This window comes from Tachyglossus aculeatus, chromosome 22 (genome assembly GCF_015852505.1).
Source record: "Tachyglossus aculeatus isolate mTacAcu1 chromosome 22, mTacAcu1.pri, whole genome shotgun sequence".
Taxonomy (NCBI): Eukaryota; Metazoa; Chordata; class Mammalia; order Monotremata; family Tachyglossidae; genus Tachyglossus; species Tachyglossus aculeatus.
In genome coordinates, this window is record NC_052087.1 from 54,342,411 (window position 1) to 54,368,345 (window position 25,935).

Here is a 25,935-nt window from a genome sequence, read left to right on the forward strand (position 1 = left end):
AATCATCATCATCATCATCAATCGTATTTATTGAGCGCTTACTATGTGCAGAGCACTGTACTAAGTGCTTAATTATTATAATTCATTATAATTTAATAATTAATAATAATAATAATTAATAATTTAATAAGGCTCTGAAGTCGAGGAGAGTAATTGTCTAGCAGATATGAAGAGGGAGGGCGTTCCTGGCCGGAGGAAGGACGGGGGCGAGAAGCTGGTGACGAGATAGATAATAAAAATAATAATGGCATTTGTTAAGTGCTTACTATGTGCAGAACACTGTTCTAAGCGCTGAAGTCACACAGCTGACAGTTGGTGGAGCCGGGATTTGAACCCATGACCTGTGACTCCAAAGCCCGGGCTCTTTCCCACTGAGCCACGCTGCGAGACTGAAGTCCAGCGAGCCGGTTGGCATTAGAAAAGCGAAGCGTGCGGGCTGGGTTGGAGTAGGAGAGCCCCAGGGTGTGGTAATCAATCAATCAATCAATCGTATTTATTGAGCGCTTACTGTGTGCAGAGCGCAAGAGGATTCAGGGCTTTAAAGTTGGGGGTGAGAAGTTTCCGTCTGGTGGGAGGTGGATGGGCAACCACTAAAGAGCCGCGGGGAAACGTGGACTGAACGTTTTTGTAGAAAAATGATGCGGGCAGCAGAGTGAAGTATGGACTGGGAGAGACAGGGAGTTCAGCTGATTCAGTCATCCAGGCGGGAGAGGACGAGTGACCGGATTAACGTGGCAGTAGTTTGGACGGAGAGGAAAAAGCGGATTTTAGTGATGCTAAACGGGTTGAACCGACAGGATTTGATGACCGGTTGAATTCATTCATTCATTCAATGGTATTTATTGAGTGCTTACTGTGTGCAGAGCACTGTACATAATCAATCAATCAATCGTATTTATTGAGCGCTTACTATGTGCAGAGCACTGTACTAAGCGCTTGGGAAGTACAAATTGGCATCACATAGAGACAGTCCCTACCCAACAGTGGGCTCACAGTCTAAAAGGGGGAGACAGAGAACAGAACCAAACATACCAACAAAATAAAATAAGTAGGATAGAAATGTACAAGTAAAATAAATAAATAAATAGAGTAATAAATATGTACAACCATATATACATATATACCGGTGCTGTGGGGAAGGGAAGGAGGTAAGACAGGGGGATGGAGAGGGGGACGAGGGGGAGAGGAAAGAAGGGGCTCAGTCTGGGAAGGCCTCCTGGAGGAGGTGAGCTCTCAGCAGGGCCTTGAAGGGAGGAAGAGAGCTAGCTTGGCGGATGGGCAGAGGGAAGTAAGCTCTTGGGAAGTACGAGTTGGCAACATATAGAGACGGTCCCTACCCAACAGCGGGCTCGCAGTCTCGAAGGGGGAGACAGAGAACAAAACATATTAATAAAATAAATAGAATAAATATGTATGTACATATGAGACGGACGAGTCAAGGATAAGGCCAAGGTCACGGGCTTGCGGGACGGGAAGGATGGCGCTGCCGTCTGCGGTGATGGGAAAGTCGGGGGGAGGACAGGGTTTGGGTGGGAAGAGGAGGAGCTCTGTTGTGGACAGGTTCAGTTAGAGGTGATGGGAGGACATCCAAGTGGAAATGACCTGGAGGCAAAAGGAGATGCGAGATGGCAGAGAAAGAAATAGCGGGGCTGGAGAATTTGGGTATCATCCAAGTAGGGATGGTAGGTGAAGCCGTGGGAGGGAAATGAGTTCTCCGAAGGAGGGGGTGTAGATGGAGACTAGAAGGGGATGCAGACCTGAGCCTGGAGGGGACCCCCCAATTAGGGAGGTGGGGGGCAGAGGAGGAAAGAGACTGAGCGGCCAGGGAGATAGGAGGAGAAGCAGGAGAGGGCCGTGTCAGTGACGCGGAGATTGGATAAAGTTTCCAGGAGAAGGGGGTTGGTCACCGTGTCGAAGGCAGCTGAGCGATTGAAGAGGATTAGGAGGGAGTAGAGGCCGTCGGGATTGGCAAGAAGGAGGTCAGCGGTGACCTTGGAGAGCACGGTTCCTGTGGAGTGAAGGGGACGGAAGCCAGATCGGAGAGGAACTTGAGGCAGCGGGTGTAATAATAATAGTGATTATTAATAATAATAATAATAAAGATGGTATTTGTAAAGTGCTTACTATATGCCGAGCACCGTTCTAAGTGCCGGGGTTGATACAAGGTAATCAGGTTGTCCCATGTGGGGCTCGCGGTCTTCATCGCCATCTTCCAGATGAGGTCACTGAGGCCCAGAGAAGTGAAGCGACTTGCTCAAAGTCACCCAGCTGACAAGTGGCGGAGCCGGGATAATAATAATAATAATGATAATAATGGTGGCATTTGTTAAGCGCTTACTATGTGCAAAGCACCGTTCTAAGCGCTGGGGGGGATACAGGGTGATCAAGTTGTCCCACGTGGGGCTCACAGTCTTAATCCCCGTTTTTACAGATGAGGTAACTGAGGCTCAGAGAAGTGAAGTGACTGGCCCAAGGTCACACAGCAGACTTGTGGTGGAGCCGGGATTCGAACCCACGACCTCTGGCTCCAAATAATAATAATAACGTTGGCATTTGTTAAGCGCTTACTATGTGCAAAGCACTGTTCTAAGCGCTGGGGAGGGATACAGTGTGATCAAGTTGTCCCACGTGGGGCTCACGGTCTTAATCCCCGTTTTTACAGATGAGGTAACTGAGGCTCAGAGAAGTGAAGTGACTGGCCCAAGGTCACACAGCAGACTTGTGGTGGAGCCGGGATTCGAACCCACGACCTCTGGCTCCAAATAATAATAATAACGTTGGCATTTGTTAAGCGCTTACTATGTGCAAAGCACTGTTCTAAGCGCTGGGGGGGATACAGGGTGATCAAGTTGTCCCACGTGGGGCTCACAGTCTTAATCCCCGTTTTTACAGATGAGGTAACTGAGGCTCAGAGAAGTGAAGTGACTGGCCCAAGGTCACACAGCAGACTTGTGGTGGAGCCGGGATTCGAACCCACGACCTCCGGCTCCAAAGCCCGGGCTCTTTCCGCCGAGCCACGCTGCTTCTCTTTTAGGCAACTCGCCCAAGCGTTTTGGAGAGGAGTGGGAGGAGGGAGATGGGGCGATAATCGGAGGGAGCCGTGGGGTCAGGGGAGGGGGGTTTTTTAGGTGTTTTTTAAAACGGAGTAGAAGAAGCCGTTGGCGTGTGAACAGTTGAAGATGGCAGCAGGGAGGGAACAGAGGAGGGGGTAGGTGCTTTGAGAATAATAATTGTGGTATTTGTTAAGCGCTTACTGTGTGCCAGGCACCGTACTAAGCACCGGGTGATAAGGTGCGAAGGAATGGGGTTGGATACGCGGGTGGATTTTCATTCATTCATTCATTCACTCATATTTATTGAGCGCTTACTGTGTGCAGAGCACTGAACTAAGCGCTTGGAAAGTACCATTTGGCAACAGATAGAGACGATCCCTACCCACCAACGGGCTCACAGTCTATCTCCTCTAGAGATAATAATAATGATAGCATTTATTAAGCGCTTACTATGTGCAAAGCACTGTTCTAAGCGCTGTATATATGTATATATGTTTGTACATATTCATTACTCTATTTATTTGTTGATTTATTTTACTTGTACATATCCATTCTATTTATTTTATTTTGTTAGTATGTTTGGTTTTGTTCTCCTACCCACCAACGGGCTCACAGTCTGTCTCCTCTAGAGATAATAATAATGATAGCATTTATTAAGCGCTTACTATGTGCAATAACCTTGCCCTGGGTTCCAATCAATCAATCAGTCGTATTTATTGAGCGCTTACTGTGTGCAGAGCACTGGACTAAGCGCTTGGGAAGTCCAAGTTGGCAACATATAGAGACGTTCCCTACCCAAAGGTGGGCCCAGGGATCTGAATTACTAGCCTAGAAGCTTGGAATAGGGGCTGGGCCCTGCTCTCATGAAACTCCAATCAATCAATCAATCAATCAATCAATCAATCATATTTATTGAGCGCTTACTGTGTGCAGAGCACTGGTCTAAGCGCTTGGGAAGTCCAAGTTGGCAACATCTAGAGACAGTCCCTACCCAACAGTGGGCTCACAGTCTGAAAGGGGGAGGCAGAGAACAAAACCAAACATACTAACAAAATGAAATAAATAGAACAGATATGTACAAGTAAGATAAATAAATAAATAGAGTCCAGAAAAAGCAGCGTGGCTCAGTGGAAAGAGCCCGGGCTTTGGAGTCAGAGGTCACGGGTTCAAATCCCGGCTCCGCCAACTGTGAGCTGTGTGACTTCGGACAAGTCACTTCACTTCTCTGGGCCTCAGTTACCTCATCTGTAAAATGGGGATGAAGACTGTGAGCCCAACGTGGGACAACCTGATCACCTTGTGTCCTCCCCAGCGCTTAGAACAGTGCTTTGCACATAGTAAGCGCTTAATCAGTCAATCAATCAATCAATCCTATTTATTGAGCACTTACTGTGTGCAGAGCACTGTACTAAGCGCTTGGGAAGTACAAGTTGGCAACATATAGAGACAGTCCCTACCCAACAGTGGGCTCACAGTCTAGAGGGTCTTAGGCTAAGTCTAAGCCTAAGAGGGTCTAATGAGGGTCTAAGTCTAGAGGCTTAATAAATGCCATCATTATTATTATTATTATTATTATAATCCCGGCTCTGCCGCTCGTCTGGTGTGACCTTGGGCAAGTCCCTTTGCTTCTCTAGGCCTCAGTTTCTTCATCTGTAAAATGGGGATTCAATACCTCCTCCTTTTCCTACTTAGACCATGAGCCCCATGAGAGACCTGATGATCTTGTATCTACCCCAATAGTTAGTACAGTGAGCAGTAGCGTGACATAGTGGATAGAGCATGGGCCTGGAGGCAGAATAATAATAACAATAATAATAATAATGGTATTTTGTTAAGCGCTCACTATGTCCCAAGCACTGTTCTAACCGCTGGAGTAGATTCAAGGTAACGAGGTTGTCCCACGTGGGGCTCGCGGTCTTCATCCCCGTTTTACAGATGAGGTCACAGAGAAGTGAAGTGACTTGCCCAAAGTCTGATAAATCGCGGAGCCGGGATTAGAACCCACGACCTCCGACTCCCAAGCCCGGGCTCTTTCCACTGAGCCCCGCTGCTTCTCCAAAGGACCTGTTTCTAATCCTCTCCACCACTTATCTGCTGTGTGACCCTGGGCAAGTCACCTCACGTCTCTGGGTCTGTTACATCATCGGTCAAATAATAATAATAATAATAATAATAATAATAATAATAATGGCATTTATTAAGCGCTTACTATGTGCAAAGCACTGTTCTAAGTGCTGGGGAGGTTACAAGGTGATCAGGTTGTCCCACGGGGGGTTCACAGTCTTAATCCTCATTTAGGGATTGAGACTGTGAGCCCCACGTGGGACAGGGACTCTGTCCAACCTGATTTACATGTATCCACCCCAACGCTTAGTACAGTGCCTGGCACATAGGAAGCGCTTAACAAATGCAATTATTATGATGATTATTATTGGCACATAGGAAGCACTTAACAAATACCACCGGTACTGTGGCCTGAACCCCAGAACCCCCCATTTAGTACATTTTATTTATTTTATTTTGTTAGTATGTTTGGTTTTGTTCTCTGTCTCCCCCTTTTAGACTGTAAGCCCACTGTTGGGTAGGGACTGTCTCTATATGTTGCCAACTTGGACTTCCCAAGCGCTTAGTACAGTGCTCTGCACACAGTAAGCGCTCAATAAATACGATTGATTGATTGATTCTCAGGGCAGGTGCCCACCCCAGCTGGCGCTGCCCACCTTGCCCAGCGGGAAGTTTTGGGGGGAGCTTGGGCTGAGGCTGCGGTGTGTCGGGGGGTGGTCTCTCCATGCCCCCCGCCCAAGCTCGCCTTCCCCGAGCCGGTCGCGGTTGGGGGTGGGTGTGTTTTGAGCGCTTAGTACAGTGGGAAGAGGCCTTCCCAGACTGAGCCCCTTCCTTCCTCTCCCCCTCATCCCCCTCTCCATCCCCCCATCTTACCTCCTTCCCTTCCCCACAGGACCTGTTTGTATGTATATATGTTTGTACAGATTTGTTACTCTATTTATTTATTAATTTTACTTGTACATATCTAATCTATTTATTTTATTTTGTTAGTATGTTTGGTTTTGTTCTCCGTCTCCCCCTTTTAGACTGGAAGCCCACTGTTGGGTAGGGACTGTCTCTCTATGTTGCCAACTTGGACTTCCCAAGTGCTTAGTACAGTGCTCTGCACACAGTAAGCGCTCAATAAATATGATTGATGATGATGATGTTGATGTATATATGTTTGTACATATTTTTTACTCTATTTGACTTGTACATATCTATTCTATTTATTTTATTTTGTTAATATGTTTGGTTTTGTTCTCCGTCTCCCCCTTTTAGACTGGGAGCCCACTGTTGGTTAGGGACTGTCTCTCTATGTTGCCAACTTGGACTTCCCAAGCGCTTAGTCCAGTGCTCTGCACACAGTAAGCGCTCAATAAATATGATCGATGATGATGATGATGATGTATATATGTTTGTACATATTTGTTACTCTATTTATTTGACTTGTACATATCTATTCTATTTATTTTATTTTGTTAATATGTTTGGTTTTGTTCTCCGTCTCCCCCTTTTAGACTGGGAGCCCACTGTTGGTTAGGGACTGTCTCTCTATGTTGCCAACTTGGACTTCCCAAGCGCTTAGTCCAGTGCTCTGCACACAGTAAGTGCTCGATAAATACGATTGATGATGATGATGCTCTGCACACAGTAAGCGCTCAATAAATACGATTGATTGATTGATTGATTGAGGGGAGGGGGAGGATTCCCTCCGCCTGACCGCTCACTGCCAACCTTCCCGCCCCTGGCAGCGGGCAAAGGCCGCGTGACGCTGACTTGTCCTGTTTTTTGACTCTGGTTACAAAAGTGAGATAATAATAGCAATGGGGTGGAGGTGACAAGCAGGAAGGGGAGGTGAGGAGTTGTTGTACTTACAAAAGGGCACCCGCCTCTCCATCCCCAACCCCCCAAAATACACACATACCCCCTTCCCTGCTTCTCAGAAAGGCTCTGAAATGCCCCCTCGCCTGTCCTGGCTGCCCCTCGCCCATGTCTCTCCTTACAGGGTTTTACCGCTCCGGGCTGGGGAGCTTTTGACCTTCAATCAATCAATCAATCGTATTTATTGAGCGCTTACTGTGTGCAGAGCACCGGACTAAGCGCTTGGGAAGTACAAGTCGGCAACACATAGAGACGGTCCCTACCCAACAGCGGGCTCACAGTCTAGAAGGGGGAGACAGAGAACAAAACCAAACATACTAACCAAATAAAATAAATAGAATAGATATGTACAAGTAAAAGAAATAAATAAATAGAGTAATCAATCAATCAATCGTATTTATTGAGCGCTTACTGTGTGCAGAGCACTGGACTAAGCGCTTGGGAAGTACAAGTGGGCAACATCTAGAGACGGTCCCTACCCAACAGCGGGCTCACAGTCTAGAAGGGGGAGACAGAGAACAAAACCAAACATACTAACAAAATAAAATAAATAGAGTAGATATGTACAAGTAAGATAAATAAATGAGTAATAAATATGTACAAACATATATACAGGTGCTGTGGGGAAGGGAAGGAGGTAAGATGGGGGGGATGGAGAGGGGGACGAGGGGGAGAGGACTCCCTGGGGGTCAATCGTATTCATTCATTCATTCAATCGTATTTATTGAGCGCTTACTGTGTGCTGAGCGCTGTACTAAGTGCTTGGGAGAGGACAGTGCAACGAACAGATACATTCCCTGCCCACGAGCTGACAGTCTAGAGGGGGACAGACATGAATGGAAAGAAATAGAATAGAAAGAAAGAAATGATAGGGAAATAGGTGCTGTGGGGATGGTGGGGGGGGGACGAATAAAGGGAGCAAGTCATCATCAATCGTCATCATCAATCGTATTTATTGAGCGCTTACTATGTGCAGAGCACAGTACTAAGCACTTGGGAAGTACAAATTGGCAACATCTAGAGACAGTCCCTACCCAACAGTGGGCTCACAGTCTAAAAGGGGGAGACAGAGAACAAAACCAAACATAGTAACAAAATAAAATAAATAGACTAGATAGGTACAAGTAAAATAAATAAATAAATAGAGTAATAAATATGTACAAACACATATACATATATACAGGTGCTGTGGAGATGGGGGGATGGAGGGGGGGCGAGGGGGAGAGGAAGGAAGGAAGAAATAACAGATATGGACATAAATGCGGGGGAGGAGGACGGGAGGGCTTAATCAGGGAAGGCATCTTGGAGGAGATGGGCCTCCTGCCCATTATGGGGGTCTTACCCCATCAAGTCAGGGCGATGCAGAAGGGAGTGGGAGAAGAGGAAAAGGGGGGGGTTAGTCTGGGAGGGCCTCTTGGAGGAGATGGGCGTTGGATAACAGTGTACTTCCCAAGCGCTTAGTCCAGTGCTCTGCACACAGTAAGCGCTCAATAAATACGATTGAATGAATGAATGAATGAATGAACACTCTGAAGGAGGGGAGAGGAATTGTCAGTCGGATATGAGGAGGCAGGGCGTTCCACGCCAGAGGCAGGATGTGGGCGAGAGGTCGGCGATGAGATAGACGAGACCTTTAGTCAGGCGGTCAGTGGTATTTATTGAGCGCTTACGGTGTGCAGAGCACTGTACCAAGTGCTTGGGAGAGCGCACTATAACAATAAACAGCACATTCCCCGCCTACAGCGAGCTTTACAGTCCAGAGAGGGGGTGACAGACATGAATACAAATAAATAAAATGACCAATACGTACAGAAGTGCTGTGGGGCTGGGAGGGGGTTGTCTGCTGTGTGACCTTGGGCAGGTCTAGTCACTTCTCTGGGCCTCAGTTCCCTCATCTGGAAAATGGGGATTAAGACTGTGAGCCCCACGTGGGACAACCTCATCTCCTTGTGTTCTGCCCCAGCGCTTAGAACAGTGCTTTGCACAGAGTAAGTGCTTAACAAATACCAATATTATTATTGTTATTATTCTCTGGGCCTCAGTTCACTCATCTGGAAAATGGGGATTGAGGCTGGGAGCCCCCAGTTGGGCTGTGTCCAAACCAATTTGCTTGTATCCACCCCAGTGCTTAGTACAGTGCCTGGAACATAGTAAGCGCTTGATACCACAATTATTATTATTATTATTATTATTATTAATGACAGAAAAGCTGTACTGTGTAGTGGTTAAAGCACAGGCCTGGCTAGTCAGAAGCTTGTGGATTCCAATCCCCGCTCTGCCACTTGTCTGCTGTGGAACCTTGGGCATGTCACTTCTCTGAGCCTCAGTGACCTCATCTGTAAAATGGGGGTGAAAAGTATGAGCCCCAGGTGGGACAGGGACTGCGTCCAACCCGATTAACTTGTATATAATAATAATAATGACATTTGTTAAGTGCTTACTATGTGCAAAGCACTCTTCTAAGTGCTGGGAGGCTACAAGGTGGTCAGGTTCTCCCACGTGGGGCTCACAATCTTAATCCCCATTTTACAGATGAGGGAACTGAGGCACAGATAAATTAAGTGAATTGCCCAAAGTCACACAGCTGACAAGTGGTGTAGCCGGGATTTGAACCCATGACCTCTGACTCCAAAGTCCGTACACTTTCCACTGAGCCACGCTGCTTCTCTGGTCTGTTGTGGGATCTTGGGCAAGACTATTCACTTCTCTGGGCCTCAGTTCACTCATCTGGAAAATGGGGGTGAAAAGTATGAGCCCCAGGTGGGACAGGGACTGTGTCCAACCCGATTAACTTGTATATAATAATAATAATAATAATGAAGGCATTTGTTAAGCGCTTACTATGTGCAAAGCACTGTTCTAAGCGCTGGGGAGGTTACAAGGTGATCAGGTTGTCCCACGGGGGGCTCACAGTCTTCATCCCCATTTTGCAGATGAGGGAACTGAGGCCCAGAGAAGTTAAGTGATTTACCCAAAGTCACACAGCTGACAAGTGGCGGAGCCGGGATTTGAACCCGTGACCTCTGACTCCAAATAATAATAATAATAATAATAATAATGGCATTTGTTAAGCGCTTACTATGTGCAAAGCACTGTTCTAAGCTCTGGGGAGGTTACTAGGTGATCAGGTTATCCCACGGGGGGCTCACAGTCTTAATCCCCATTTTACAGATGAGGGAACGGAGGCTCAGAGAAGTTAAGTGACTTGCCCAAAGTCACACAGCTGACAAGTGGCGGAGCCGGGATTTGAACCCATGACCTCAGGCTCCCAAGCCCGGGCTCTTCCCACTGAGCCACACTGCTTCCCCTTGTCTCCCCCTTCTAGACTGTGAGCCCAATGTTGGGTAGGAACTGCCTCTATATGTTGCCAACTTGTACTTCCCAAGCGCTTAGTCCAGTGCTCTGCACACAGTAAGCGCTCAATAAATACGACTGAATGAATGAATGCTGCCAACTTGGACTTCCCAAGCGCTTAGTCCAGTGCTCTGCACACAGTAAGCGCTCAATAAATACGACTGAAAGAATGAATGCTGCCAACTTGGACTTCCCAAGCGCTTAGTCCAGTGCTCTGCACACAGTAAGCGCTCAGTAAATACGACTGAATGAATGAATGTTGCCAACTTGGACTTCCCAAGCGCCTAGTCCAGTGCTCTGCACACAGTAAGCGCTCAATGAATACAATTGATCGATTGATTGATTCCCCAGCGCTTAGAACAGTGCTTGTAAGCGCTTAGCAAGAATCATCATCATCAATAGTATTTATTGAGCGCTTACTATGTGCAGAGCACATAGTATCATCATCATCATCATCATCAATGAATCATCATTACTAATGTATCTATTATCTATTTATTTTATTTTGTTAGTATGTTTGGTTTTGTTCTCTGTCTCCCCCTTTTAGACTGTGAGCCCGCTGTTGGGTAGGGACTGTCTCTAGATGTTGCCAATTTGTACTTCCCAAGCGCTTAGTACAGTGCTCTGCACGTAGTAAGCGCTCAATAAATGCGATTGATGATGATGATGATTACTATTATTAATAACAGGAGGGGGCGGGGAGGGGTGCCCGTTCGGCTGGTGACGCTTGCTCCGGACGTGGGCAGCGGCTCCCCGCCGGCCCCCCTGACTCAGTTTCCCCCACCACCAACTGACGCAGCGCTATGTGGACGGCGGCATCTCGGACAACCTGCCTCTGTACGAGCTGAAGAACACGATCACGGTGTCCCCGTTCTCGGGGGAGAGCGACATCTGCCCCCAGGACAGTTCCACCAACATCCACGAGCTCCGGGTGACCAACACCAGCATCCAGTTCAACCTCCGCAACCTCTACCGCCTGTCCAAGGCCCTCTTCCCGCCCGAGCCCATGGTGAGCCCCCCCCGGGATGGCGGCGGAAATAATAATAACAATAATAATAATAGCATTTATTAAGCGCTTACTATGTGCCAAGCACTGTTCTAAGCGCCAGGGGGGGGATACGAAGTGATCGGGTTGTCCCACGCGGGGGCTCACAGTCTTAATCCCCATTTTACCGATGAGGGAACTGAGGCTCAGAGAAGCGACTTGCCCAAGGTCACACAGCAGACAGGTGGCGGAGCCGGGATTCGAACCCGTGACCTCTGACCCCAAAGCCTGGCTCTTTCCACTGAGCCACGCTGCTGGAGCTCGAAGCTCCAACTCCAGCCTGAAAGCCCACCGTGCGTGGGCGGGGACCGCGTCGGCCTTACTGCTGTATTGTCCTCCCCCAAGCGCTTAGTACAGTGCCCTGCACACAGTAAGCGCTTGATAAATACCGCTGACTGACTGGGCTTTAGGCTGGCCTCTAGACTGTGAGCTCGCCGTGGGCAGGGAATGTGCCAGTATGCTCTCCCGAGTGCTTAGTACGGTGTTTGCACACAGTAAGCGCTCGAGACAGGTACTGTTGACTGGACTCTAGACTGTGAGCTTGTTGTGGGCAGGGAATGTGTCTGTTTATTCTTCTAGTATACTCTCCCAAGTGCTTAGTACAGTGTTCTACACACAGTTAAGCGCTCAACAGATACCGTTGACTGGACTCTAGTCTGTGAGCTCGTTGTGGGAAGGGAATGTGTCTGTTTATTCTTCTAGTATGCTCTCCCGAGTGCTTAGTATAGTGTTTTGCACACAGTAATCACTCGACAGATACCATTGACTGGACTCTAGACTGTCCTCTAGACGGTGAGCTCGCTGTGGGCAGGGACTGTGTCTATTATTCTAGTATACTCTCCCGAGTGCTTAGTATAGTATTTTGCACACAGTAATCACTCAACAGATACCATTGACTGGACTCTAGACTGTCCTCTAGACGGTGAGCTCGCTGTGGGCAGGGAATGTGTCTATTATTCTAGTATACTCTCCCGAGTGCTTAGTACAGTGTTTTGCACACAGTAGTCGCTCAACAGATACCATTGACTGGACTCTAGACTGTCCTGTAGACAGTGAGCTCGCTGTGGGCAGGGACTGTGTCTATTATTCTAGTATACTCTCCTGAGTGCTTAGTATAGTGTTTTGCACACAGTAATCACTCGACAGATACCATTGACTGGACTCTAGACTGTCCTCTAGACGGTGAGCTCGCTGTGGGCAGGGAATGTGTCTATTATTCTAGTATACTCTCCCGAGTGCTTAGTACAGTGTTTTGCACACAGTAGTTGCTCAAGAGATACCATTGACTGGACTCTAGACTGTCCTGTAGACAGTGAGCTCGCTGTGGGCAGGGACTGTGTCTATTATTCTAGTATACTCTCCTGAGTGCTTAGTATAGTGTTTTGCACACAGCAGTCACTCAACAGATACCATTGACTGGACTCTAGACTGTCCTCTAGACAGTGAGCTCGTTGTGGGCAGGGAGTGTGTCTGTTTATTCTTCCAGTATACTCTCCCGAGTGCTTAGTACAGTGTTTTGCACACAGTAATCGCTCAACAGATACCATTGACTGGACTCTAGACTGTCCTCTAGACGGTGAGCTCGTTGTGGGCAGGGAATGTGTCTGTTTATTCTTCTAGTACACTCTCCCGAGTGCTTGGTACAGTGTTTTGCACACAGTAATCGCTTGACAGATACCACTGGCTGGACTCTAGACTGTCCTGTAGACTTTGAGTTCGCTGTGGGCAGGGAATGTGTCTGTTTATTCTTCTAGTATACTCTCCCGAGTGCTTAGTACAGTGTTTTGCACACAGTAGTCGCTCGACAGATACCATTGACTAGACTCTAGACTGTCCTCTAGACAGTGAGCTCGCTGTGGGCAGGGAATGTGTCTGTTTATTCTTCTAGTATACTCTCCCGAGTGCTTAGTACAGTGTTTTGCACACAGTAATCACTCGACAGATACCATTGACTGGACTCTAGACTGTCCTGTAGACAGTGAGCTCGCTGTGGGCAGGGAATAGGTCTGTTTATTATTCTAGTATACTCTCCCGAGTGCTTAGTACAGTGTTTTGCACACAGTAGTCGCTCGACAGATACCATTGACTGGACTCTAGACTGTCCTGTAGACGGTGAGCTCGCTGTGGGCAGGGAATAGGTCTGTTTATTATTCTAGTATACTCTCCCGAGTGCTTAGTACAGTGTTTTGCACACAGTAGTCGCTCGACAGATACCATTGACTGGACTCTAGACTGTCCTGTAGACGGTGAGCTCGCTGTGGGCAGGGAATGTGTCTGTTTATTCTTCTAGTCTACTCTCCCAAGTGCTTGGTACAGTGTTTTGCACACAGTAATCGCTCGACAGATACCACTGACTGGACTCTAGACTGTCCTGTAGATGGTGAGCTCGCTGTGGGCAGGGAATGTGTCTGTTTATTCTTCTAGTATACTCTCCCGAGTGCTTAGTACAGTGTTTTGCACACAGTAGTCGCTCAACAGATACCATTGACTGGACTCTAGACTATCCTCTAGACGGTGAGCTCGTTGTGGGCAGGGAATGTGTCCGTTTATTCTTCTAGTCTTCTCTCCCGAGTGCTCAGTATGGTGTTTTGCACACAGTAGTCGCTTGACAGATACCATTGACTGGACTCTAGACTGTCCTGTAGACGGTGAGCTCGCTGTGGGCAGGGAATGTGTTTGTTTATTCTTCTAGTATACTCTCCCGAGTGCTTAGTATCATCATCATCATCATCAATCGTATTTATTGAGCGCTTACTGTGTGCAGAGCACTGTACTAAGCGCTTGGGAAGTACAAATTGGCAACATCTAGAGACAGTCCCTACCCAACAGTGGGCTCACAGTCTAAAAGGGGGAGACAGAGAACAAAACCAAACATACTAACAGAATAAAATAAATAGATATGTACAAAAACAGTGAGCTCGCTGTGGGCAGGGGATGTGTTTGTTTATTCTTCTAGTATACTGTCCCGAGTGCTTGGTACAGTGTTTTGCACCCAGTAAGCGCTCAGTAAATACCATCGACTGACTGTTGTCGGGGGCAGCTGCCCAGGCCGAGGGCACCGGCGTGTCCTGGGTGGGTACCCCCTCCCGCCCTCCACCCCACTGCGGGGCTCCGAAGCCCAGGACTCATCATCATCATCAATCGTATTTATTGAGCGCTTACTGTGTGCAGAGCACTGGACTAAGCGCTTGGGAAGTACAAATTGGCAATATATAGAGACAGTCCCTACCCAACAGTGGGCTTACGGTCTAAAAGGGGCTCACATCATCATCATCAATCGTATTTATTGAGCGCTTCCTGTGTGCAGAGCACTGGACTAAGTGCTTGGGAAGTACAAACTGGCAACATATAGAGACAGTCCCTACCCAACAGTGGGCTCATAGCCTAAAAGGGGCTCACATCATCATCATCAATCGTATTTATTGAGCGCTTACTGTGTGCAGAGCACTGGACTAAGCGCTTGGGAAGTACAAACTGGCAACATATAGAGACAGTCCCTACCCAACAGTGGGCTCACAGTCTAAAAGGGGCTCACATCATCATCATCAATCGTATTTATTGAGCGCTTACTGTGTGCAGAGCACTGGACTAAGTGCTTGGGAAGTACAAATTGGCAACATATAGAGACAGTCCCTACCCAACAGTGGGCTCACGGTCTAAAAGGGGCTCACATCATCATCATCAATCGTATTTATTGAGCGCTTACTGTGTGCAGAGCACTGGACTAAGCGCTTGGGAAGTACAAACTGGCAACATATAGAGACAGTCCCTACCCAACAGTGGGCTCACAGTCTAAAAGGGGCTCACATCATCATCATCAATCGTATTTATTGAGCGCTTCCTGTGTGCAGAGCACTGGACTAAGCGCTTGGGAAGTACAAACTGGCAACATATAGAGACAGTCCCTACCCAACAGTGGGCTCACGGTCTAAAAGGGGCTCACATCATCATCATCAATCGTATTTATTGAGCGCTTACTGTGTGCAGAGACTGTACTAAGCGCTTGGGAAGTACAAACTGGCAACATATAAAGTCCCTACTCAACAGTGGGCTCACAGTCTAAAAGGGGCTCACATCATCATCATCAATCGTATTTATTGAGCGCTTACTGTGTGCAGAGACTGTACTAAGCGCTTGGGAAGTACAAACTGGCAACATATAGAGAAAGTCCCTACCCAACAGTGGGCTCACAGTCTCAAAGGGGCTCACATCATCATCATCAATCGTATTTATTGAGCGCTTACTGTGTGCAGAGCACTGGACTAAGCGCTTGGGAAGTACAAACTGGCAACATATAGAGACAGTCCCTACCCAACAGTGGGCTCACGGTCTAAAAGGGGCTCACATCATCATCATCAATCGTATTTATTGAGCGCTTCCTGTGTGCAGAGCACTGGACTAAGCGCTTGGGAAGTACAAACTGGCAACATATAGAGACAGTCCCTACCCAACAGTGGGCTCACAGTCTAAAAGGGGCTCACATCATCATCATCAATCGTATTTATTGAGCGCTTACTGTGTGCAGAGCACTGGACTAAGCGCTTGGGAAGTACAAACTGGCAACATATAGAGACAGTCCCTACCCAACAGTGGGCTCACAGTCTAAAAGGGGCTCACATCATCATCATCAATCGTATTGAGCGCTTACTGTGTGCAGAGCACTGTACTAAGTGCTTGGGAAGTACAAACTGGCAACATATAGAGACAGTCCCTACCCAACAGTGGGCTCACAGTCTAAAAGGGGCTCACATCATCGTCATCAATCGTATTTATTGAGCGCTTACTGCGTGCAGAGCACTGGACTAAGCGCTTGGGAAGTACAAATTGGCAACATATAGAGATGGTCCCTACCCAACAGTGGGCTCACAGTCTAAAAGGGGCTCACATCATCATCATCAATCGTATTTATTGAGCGCTTCCTGTGTGCAGAGCACTGGACTAAGCGCTTGGGAAGTACAAATTGGCAACATATAGAGACGGTCCCTACCCAACAGTGGGCTCACGGTCTAAAAGGGGCTCACAGTCTAAGAGAAAATCTCTTCCTTAGGAAAATGGGGGGGAAAAAACAAATCTAGACTCCGGGTGGAAGAGCGGGTCCCGGTGTGGGGGACCCCTCCTTCGCCCTCCCCGGCCCCCCAACTGCCCAGGGTGCCCCCTGATTGTGCCCTCCTTCCCCCGCCCCGCCGTGCCACGCAGGTGCTGCGGGAGATGTGCAAGCAGGGCTACCGGGACGGACTGCGCTTCCTGAGGAGAAACGGTAGGTAGAGGGGACATTGCTCTCCTTCACTTCCCCGGGCCGCCCCAATTCGTTCATTCGTTCAATCGTATTTATTGAGCGCTTACTGTGCGCGGAGCACTGGACTAAGCGCTTGGGAAGTACAAGTTGGCAACATATAGAGACGGTCCCTACCCATAGGTAGAGGGGACGTCGCTCTCGTTTGCTTCCCCGGCCCGCCCCAATTCATTCATTCGTTCAATCGTATTTATTGAGCGCTTACTGTGCGCGGAGCACTGGACTAAGCGCTTGGGAAGTACAAGTTGGCAACATATAGAGACGGTCCCTACCCATAGGTAGGGGGGACGTTGCTCTCGTTCGCTTCCCCGGCCCGCCCCAATTCGTTCATTCGTTCAATCGTATTTATTGAGCGCTTACTGTGCGCGGAGCACTGGACTAAGCGCTTGGGAAGTACAAGTTGGCAACATATAGAGACGGTCCCTACCCATAGGTAGAGGGGACGTCGCTCTCGTTCGCTTCCCCGGCCCGCCCCAATTCATTCATTCGTTCAATCGTATTTATTGAGCGCTTACTGTGCGCGGAGCACTGGACTAAGCGCTTGGGAAGTACAAGTTGGCAACATATAGAGACGGTCCCTACCCATTGGTAGAGGGGACGTCGCTCTCGTTTGCTTCCCCGGCCCGCCCCAATTCATTCATTCGTTCAATCGTATTTATTGAGCGCTTACTGTGCGCGGAGCACTGGACTAAGCGCTTGGGAAGTACAAGTTGGCAACATATAGAGACGGTCCCTACCCATTGGTAGAGGGGACGTCGCTCTCGTTTGCTTCCCCGGCCCGCCCCAATTCATTCATTCGTTCAATCGTATTTATTGAGCGCTTACTGTGCGCGGAGCACTGGACTAAGCGCTTGGGAAGTACAAGTTGGCAACATATAGAGACGGTCCCTACCCATTGGTAGAGGGGACGTTGCTCTCGTTCACTTCCCCGGCCCGCCCCAATTCATTCATTCATTCAATTGTATTTATTGAGCGCTTACTCTGCGCGGAGCACTGGACTAAGCGCTTGGGAAGTACAAGTTGGCAACATATAGAGACGGTCCCTACCCATAGGTAGAGGGGACGTCGCTCTCGTTTGCTTCCTGGGCCGCCCCAATTCATTCATTCGTTCAATCGTATTTATTGAGCGCTTACTGTGCGCGGAGCACTGGACTAAGCGCTTGGGAAGTACAAGTTGGCAACATATAGAGACGGTCCCTACCCATTGGTAGAGGGGACGTTGCTCTCGTTCACTTCCCCGGCCCGCCCCAATTCATTCATTCATTCAATTGTATTTATTGAGCGCTTACTCTGCGCGGAGCACTGGACTAAGCGCTTGGGAAGTACAAGTTGGCAACATATAGAGACGGTCCCTACCCATAGGTAGAGGGGACGTCGCTCTCGTTTGCTTCCTGGGCCGCCCCAATTCTTTCATTCGTTCAATCGTATTTATTGAGCGCTTACTGTGCGCGGAGCACTGGACTAAGCGCTTGGGAAATACAAGTTGGCAACATATAGAGACGGTCCCTACCCATAGGTAGAGGGGACGTTGCTCTCGTTTGCTTCCCCGGCCCGCCCCAATTCATTCATTCGTTCAATCGTATTTATTGAGCGCTTACTGTGTGCAGAGCACTGGACTAAGCGCTTGGGAAATACAAGTTGGAAACACATAGACGCGGTCCCTACCCAACCACGAGCTCACGGTCTAGAAGGGGAGACAGACATTAATACAAATAGATAAAACAGTAAATTACAGATAGGTACATAGGTGCTGTGGGGAGTCATTCATTCAGTCGTATTTACTGAGCGCTTACAGTGTGCGGAGCACTGGACTAAGCGCTGGGGAAGTACAAGTTGGCAACATATAGACGCGGTCCCTACCCAACCACGAGCTCACAGTCTGGAGGGGGAGACAGACATTAGTACAAATAGATAAAACAATAAATTACAGATAGATACATAGGTGCTGTGGGGAGTCATTCATTCAATCGTATTTACTGAGCGCTTACTGTGTGCGGGGCACTGGACTAAGCGCTTGGGAAGTCCCCGCCCCCCGCCTCCACATCCAGCCGATGTGGACAATAATAATAATAATGATGGTATTTGTCAAGCGCTTACTATGCGCCAAGCACTGTTCTAAGCGCCCGGGGGATACAAGGAGATGAGGTTGTCCCACGGGGGGCTCACAGTCTTCATCCCCATTTTACAGATGAGGAAACTGTGGCCCAGAGAAGCGAAGGGACTTGCCCAGAGTCACCCGGCTGACAAGTGGCGGAGCCAGGATAATAATAATGATAGCATTTATTGAGCACTTACTATTTCATTCATTCATTCATTCAATCGTATTTATTGAGCGCTTACTGTGTGCAGAGCACTGTACTAAGCGCTTGGGAAAGTACAAGTTGACGACATATAGAGACGGTCCCTACCCAACAACGGGCTCACAGTCTAGAGGGATGAGGGGGCAAAGCACTGTTCTAAGCGCTGGGGAGGTGACAAGGTGATCAGGTTGTCCCACGGGGGGCTCACAGTCTTCATCCTCATTTTACAGATGAGGAAACTGAGGCGCGGAGAAGTGAAGTGACTTGCCCAAAGTCACCCAGCTGACAAGTGGCGGAGCCGGGATTAGAACCCATGACCTCCGGCTCCCAAGCCCGGACTCTCCACTGAGCCACGCTGCCTCTCCATCAATCAATCGTATTTATTGAGCGCTTACTGTGTGCAGAGCGCTGTACTAAGCGCTTGCACTGTACTAAGCGCTTCTCAAGAGAGGCAGCGGGGCCTAGTGGAAAAAGCAAGGGCCTGGGTTCGAATCCTGGCTCCGCCACTTGTCTGTTGTGGGACTCTGGGCAAGTCATCATCATCATCAATCGTATTTATTGAGCGCTTACTGTGTGCAGAGCACTGGACTAAGCGCTTGGGAAGTACAAGTTGGCAAGTCACTTCGCTGGGCCTCAGTTACCTCATCTGGATCAAGGGGATTAAGACTGTGAGCCTCCCGTGGGGGTCATGGACTGTGTTCAGCCTGATTGATTAACTGGGGTCTTTCCCAGTGTGAGTCCCATGCCTGGCAATTAATTAACAAATACTATTAAAAAAAAAAATAAGATAGGACTATGTGTAGCTTAACAAATACTAATTTTAAAAAAAACATTAAAAAAGGCAAGAGTGTCTAGGGTTAGGGGTTGGGGGTCCTCCTAAGGGCCTTAGAACAGTGCCTGGCATATAGTAAACGTTTAAAAATACCATTTAAAAATTAAAAAAAAAATGGCAAGAGTATGGAGGGGAGGGGGTGTCCTCCTTTAAAGGCCTTAGACCACTGCTTGGAACATTTTGTCTTGTTGTATGCCGTCAAGACGTCTCCGACATAGTAAGCGCTAAACAAATGCTATTATTAAAAAAAAAAAACATTAAAAAAAGACAAGAGTATGGTGGGGGGGTCCCCCTAAAGACCTTAGAACAGTACTTGGCACAGAGTAAGTGCTTAATAAATACCATAAAAAAACATTAAAAAAGGCAAGAATGTCTAGGGTTAGGGGTTGGGGGTCCTCCTAAGGGCCTTAGAACAGTGCCTGGCATATAGTAAGCGTTTAAAAATACCATTTAAAAATTAAAAAAAATGGCAAGAGTATGGAGGGGAGGGGGTGTCCTCCTATAAAGGCCTTAGAACACCACTTGGAACATTTTGTCTTCTTGTATGCTGTCGAGACGTCTCCGACATAGTAAGCGCTTAACAAATGCTATTAAAAAAAAAGCATTAAAAAAAGACAAGAGTAGGGTGGGGGGGTCCCCCTAAAGACCTTAGAACAGTACTTGGCACAAAGTAAGTGCTTAATAAATACCATTAAAAAACATTAAAAAAGGCAAGAGTGTCTAGGGTTAGGGGTTGGGGGTCCTCCTAAGGGCCTTAGAACAGTGCCTGGCATATAGTAAGCGTTTAAAAATACCATTTAAAAATTAAAAAAAAAATGGCAAGAGTATGGAGGGGAGGGGGTGTCCTACTTTAAAGGCCTTAGAACACTGCTTGGAACATTTTGTCTTGTTGTATGCTGTCGAGACGTCTCTGACGTAGTAAGTGCTAAACAAATGCTATTAAAAAAAGCCATTAGAAAAAGACAAGAGTATGGTGGGGGGGGTCCTCCTAAAGACCTTAGAACGGTACTTGGCACAAAGTAAGTGCTTAATAAATACCATAAAAAAAAAACATTAAAAAAGGCAAGAGTGTCTAGGGTTAGGGGTTGGGGGTCCTCCTGAGGGCCTTAGAACAGTGCCTGGCATATAGTAAGCTTTTAAAAATAGCATTTAAAAATTTAAAAAAAAAATGGCAAGAGTATGGAGGGGAGGGGTGTCCTCCTTTAAAGGCCTTAGAACACTGCTTGGAACATTTTGTCTTGTTGTGTGCTGTCGAGACGTCTCTGACTTAGTAAGTGCTAAACAAATGCTATTAAAAAAAAACATTAAAAGAAGACAAGAGTATGGTGGGGGGTCCTCCTTAAGACCTTAGAACAGTACTTGGCACAAAGTAAGTGCTTAATAAATACCATTAAAAAAAACATTAAAAAAGGCAAGATTGTCTAGGGTTAGGGGTTGGGGGTCCTCCTAAGGGCCTTAGAACAGTGCCTGGCATATAGTAAGCGTTTAAAAATACCATTTAAAAATTAAAAAAAAAAATGGAAAGAGTATGGAGGGGAGGGTGTGTCGTCCTATAAAGGCCTTAGAACACCGCTTGGAACATTTTGTCTTGTTGTATGCTGTCGAGACGTCACCGACATAGTAAGTACTAAACAAATGCTATTAAAAAAAAACATTAAAAAAGGACAAGAGTATGGTGGGGGGTCCTCCTAAAGACCTTAGAACAGTACTTGGCACAAAGTAAGGGCTTAATAAATACCATAAAAAAAAAACATGAAAAAAGGCAAGAGTGTCTAGGGTTCGGGGTTGGGGGTCCTCCTAAGGGCCTTAGAACAGTGCCTGGCATATAGTAAGCTTTTAAAAATAGCATTTAAAAATTAAAAAAAAAATGGCAAGAGTATGGAGGGGAGGGGTGTCCTCCTTTAAAGGCCTTAGAACACTGCTTGGAACATTTTGTCTTGTTGTGTGCTGTCGAGACGTCTCTGACGTAGTAAGTGCTAAACAAATGCTATTATTTTAAAAAAAAACATTAAAAGAAGACAAGAGTATGGTGGAGGGTCCTCCTAAAGACCTTAGAACAGTACTTGGCACAAAGTAAGTGCTTAATAAATACCATAAAAAAACGTTAAAAAAGGCAAGAGTGTCCAGGGTTAGGGGTTGGGGGTCCTCCTAAGGGCCTTAGAACAGTGCCTGGCATATAGTAAGCATTTAAAAATACCATTTAAAAATTAAAAAAAAAATGGCAAGAGTATGGAGGGGAGGGTGTGTCCTCCTATAAAGGCCTTAGAACACCGCTTGGAACATTTTGTCTTGTTGTATGCTGTCGAGACATCTCTGACCTAGTCAGCGCTAAACAAATGCTATTATTAAAAAAAAAAACCATTAAAAAAAGACAAGAGTGTGGTGGGGGGGTCCTCCTAAAGACCTTAGAACAGTACTTGGCACAAAGTAAGTGCTTAATAAATACCATAAAAAAAAAAAAACATTAAAAAAGGCAAGAGTGTTTAGGGTTAGGGGTTGGGGGTCCTCCTAAGGGCCTTAGAACAGTGCCTGGCATATAGTAAGCGTTTAAAAATACCACTTAAATATTAAAAAAAATGGCAAGAGTATGGAGGGGAGGGGGTGTCCTCCTTTAAAGGCCTTAGAACACTGCTTGGAACATTTTGTCTTGTTGTATGCTGTCGAGACGTCTCTGACGTAGTAAGTGCTAAACAAATGCTATTAAAAAAAACCATTAGAAAAAGACAAGAGTATGGTGGGGGGTCCTCCTAAAGACCTTAGAACAGTACTTGGCACAAAGTAAGTGCTTAATAAATACCATAAAAAAACATTAAAAATGGCAAGAGTGTCTAGGGTTAGGGGTTGGGGGTCCTCCTAAGGGCCTTAGAACAGTGCCTGGCATATAGTAAGCGTTTAAAAATACCATTTAAAAATAAAAAAAAAAATGGCAAGAGTGTGGAGGGGAGGGGGTGTCCTCCTTTAAAGGCCTTAGAACACCGCTTGGAACATTTTGTCTTGTTGTATGCTGTCGAGACATCTCTGACATAGTAAGTGCTAAACAAATGCTATTATTAAAAAAAAACCATTAAAAAAAGACAAGAGTATGGTGGGGGGGTCCCCCTAAAGACCTTAGAACAGTACTTGGCACAAAGTAAGTGCTTAATAAATACCATTAAAAAAAACATTAAAAAAGGCAAGAGTGTCTAGGGTTAGGGGTTGGGGGGTCCTCCTAAGGGCCTTAGAACAGTGCCTGGCATATAGTAAGCGTTTAAAAATACCATTTAAAAATTAAAAAAAAATGGCAAGAGTGTGGAGGGGAGGGGGTGTCCTCCTTTAAAGGCCTTAGAACACTGCTTGGAACATTTTTTCTTGTTGTATGCTGTCGAGACGTCTCCGACATAGTAAGCGCTTAACAAATGCTATTAAAAAAAAGCATTAAAAAAAGACAAGAGTATGGTGGGGGGGTCCCCCTAAAGACCTTAGAACAGTACTTGGCACAAAGTAAGTGCTTAATAAGTACCATAAAAAAACATTAAAAAAGGCAAGAGTGTCTAGGGTTAGGTGTTGGGGGTCCTCCTAAGGGCCTTAGAACAGTGCCCGGCATATAGTAAGTGTTTAAAAATACCATTTAAAAATTAAAAAAAAAATGGCAAGAGTGTGGAGGGGAGGGGGTGTCCTCCTTTAAAGGCCTTAGAACACTGCTTGGAACATTTTGTCTTGTTGTATGCTGTCGAGACGTCTCCGATATAGTAAGTGCTAAACAAATGCTATTAAAAAAAAAAGAGACATTAAAAAAGACGAGTATGGTGGGGGGTCCTCCTAAAGACCTTAGAACAGTACTTGGCACAAAGTAAGTGCTTAATAAATACCTTAAAAAATGTTAAAAAAGGCAAGAGTGTCTAGGGTTAGGGGTTGGGGGTCCTCCTAAGGGCCTTAGAACAGTGCCTGGCATATAGTAAGCGTTTAAAAATACCATTTAAAAATTTAAAAAAAAATGGCAAGAGTATGGAGGGGAGGGGCTGTCCTCCTTTAAAGGCCTTAGAACACTGCTTGGAACATTTTATCTTGTTGTATGCTGTCGAGACGTCTCCGACATAGTAAGCGCTTAACAAATGCTATTAAAAAAAAGCATTAAAAAAAGACAAGAGTATGGTGGGGGGGTCCCCCTAAAGACCTTAGAACAGTACTTGGCACAAAGTAAGTGCTTAATAAATACCATAAAAAAACATTAAAAAAGGCAAGAGTGTCTAGGGTTAGGGGTTGGGGGTCCTCCTAAGGGCCTTAGAACAGTGCCCGGCATATAGTAAGCGTTTAAAAATACCATTTAAAAATTAAAAAAAAAATGGCAAGAGTGTGGAGGGGAGGGGGTGTCCTCCTTTAAAGGCCTTAGAACACTGCTTGGAACATTTTGTCTTGTTGTATGCTGTCGAGACGTCTCCGATATAGTAAGTGCTAAACAAATGCTATTAAAAAAAAAAAACCATTAAAAAAGACGAGTATGGTGAGGGGTCCTCCTAAAGACCTTAGAACAGTACTTGGCATAAAGTAAGTGCTTAATAAATACCATTAAAAAAGTTAAAAAAGGCAAGAGTGTCTAGGGTTAGGGGTTGGGGGTCCTCCTAAGGGCCTTAGAACAGTGCCTGGCATATAGTAAGCGTTTAAAAATACCATTTAAAAATTAAAAAAAAAATGGCAAGAGTATGGAGGGGAGGGGGTGTCCTCCTTTAAAGGCCTTAGAAGACTGCTTGGAATATTTTGTCTTGTTGTATGCCGTCGAGACGTCTCGGACGTAGTAAGTGCTAAACAAATGCTATTAAAAAAAGCCATTAGATAAAGACAAGAGTATGGTGGGGGGGTCCTCCTAAAGACCTTAGAACAGTACTTGGCACAAAGTAAGTGCTTAATAAATACCATTAAAAAAAAACATTAAAAAAGGCAAGAGTGTCTAGGGCTAGGGGTTGGGGGTCCTCCTAAGGGCCTTAGAAAAGTGCCTGGCATATAGTAAGCGTTTAAAAATACCATTTAAAAGTTCAAAAAAAATGGCAAGAGTATGGAGGGGAGGGGGTGTCCTCCTTTAAAGGCCTTAGACCACTGCTTGGAACATTTTGTCTTGTTGTATGCTGTCGAGACGTCTCCGATATAGTAAGTACTAAACAAATGCTATTAAAAAAAAACATTAAAAGAAGACAAGAGTATGGTAGGGGGGGTCCTCCTTAAGACCTTAGAACAGTACTTGGCACAAAGTAAGTGCTTAATAAATACCATAAAAAAAACATAAAAAAAGGTAAGAATATGTGGTTGGGGTGTGGGAGTCCTCCTAAATAATAATAATGATGGCATTTATTAAGCGCTTACTATGTGCAAAGCACTGTTCTAAGCGCTGGGGAGGTTACAAGGTGATCAGGTTGTCCCACGGGGGGCTCACAGTCTTCATCCCCATTTTCCAGATGAGGTCACTGAGGCCCAGAGAAGTGAAATGACTTGCCCAAAGTCACCCAGCTGACAATTGGCAGAGCTGGGATTAGAACCCAGGACCTCCGACTCCAAAGCCCGGGCTCTTTCCACAGAGCCGCGCTGCTTCTCTAAAGGCCTTAGAATAGTGCTTGGTGCATAGTAGGTGCTTTTCAGCCGTGTGACTGGGCAAGTCACTTCTCTGTGCCTCAGTTCCTTCATCTGTCAAATGGGGATGAAGACTGTGAGCCCCATGGGGGACAACCTCTCCAGCGCTTAGAACAGTGCTTGGCACATAGTAAGCGCCTAACAAATGCCATCATTGTTATTAACAAATGAGAAGCAGCGTGGCTCAGTGGAAAGAGCCCGGGCTTTGGAGTCAGAGGTCAAGGGTTCAAATCCCGGCTCCGCCAACTGTCAGCTGTGTGACTTTGGGCAAGTCACTTCTCTGTGCCTCAGTTCCCTCATCTGGAAAATGGGGATTAAAGCTGTGAGCCCCCCGTGGGACAACCTGATCATCTTGTAACCTCTCCAGCGCTTAGAACAGTGCTTGGCACATAGTAAGCGCTTAACAAATGCCATCATTATTATTAACTGATATTTAAAAGAAAAAAAATAAAGCCTGCTGCGCAATTTCCCCCGCCGCCACAAGGTGGCGCCAACGTCCCCGCTGCCTTGGACCTCTACTGACCCCTGGTGGC

General features: G+C 46.5%; 1 protein-coding gene across 1 annotated transcript in view; it reads left to right on the forward strand.

The window, feature by feature from the left end:
• PNPLA2 (patatin like phospholipase domain containing 2) overlaps positions 1-25,935 on the forward strand; it is a 61,121-nt gene that overhangs the window by 24,315 nt on the left and 10,871 nt on the right. The window contains exons 4-5 of the mRNA XM_038764976.1: positions 11,134-11,343; positions 16,576-16,636. Of these exons, the coding sequence (XP_038620904.1) occupies positions 11,134-11,343; positions 16,576-16,636 (271 nt within the window). The remainder of the gene's footprint in view (positions 1-11,133; positions 11,344-16,575; positions 16,637-25,935) is intronic.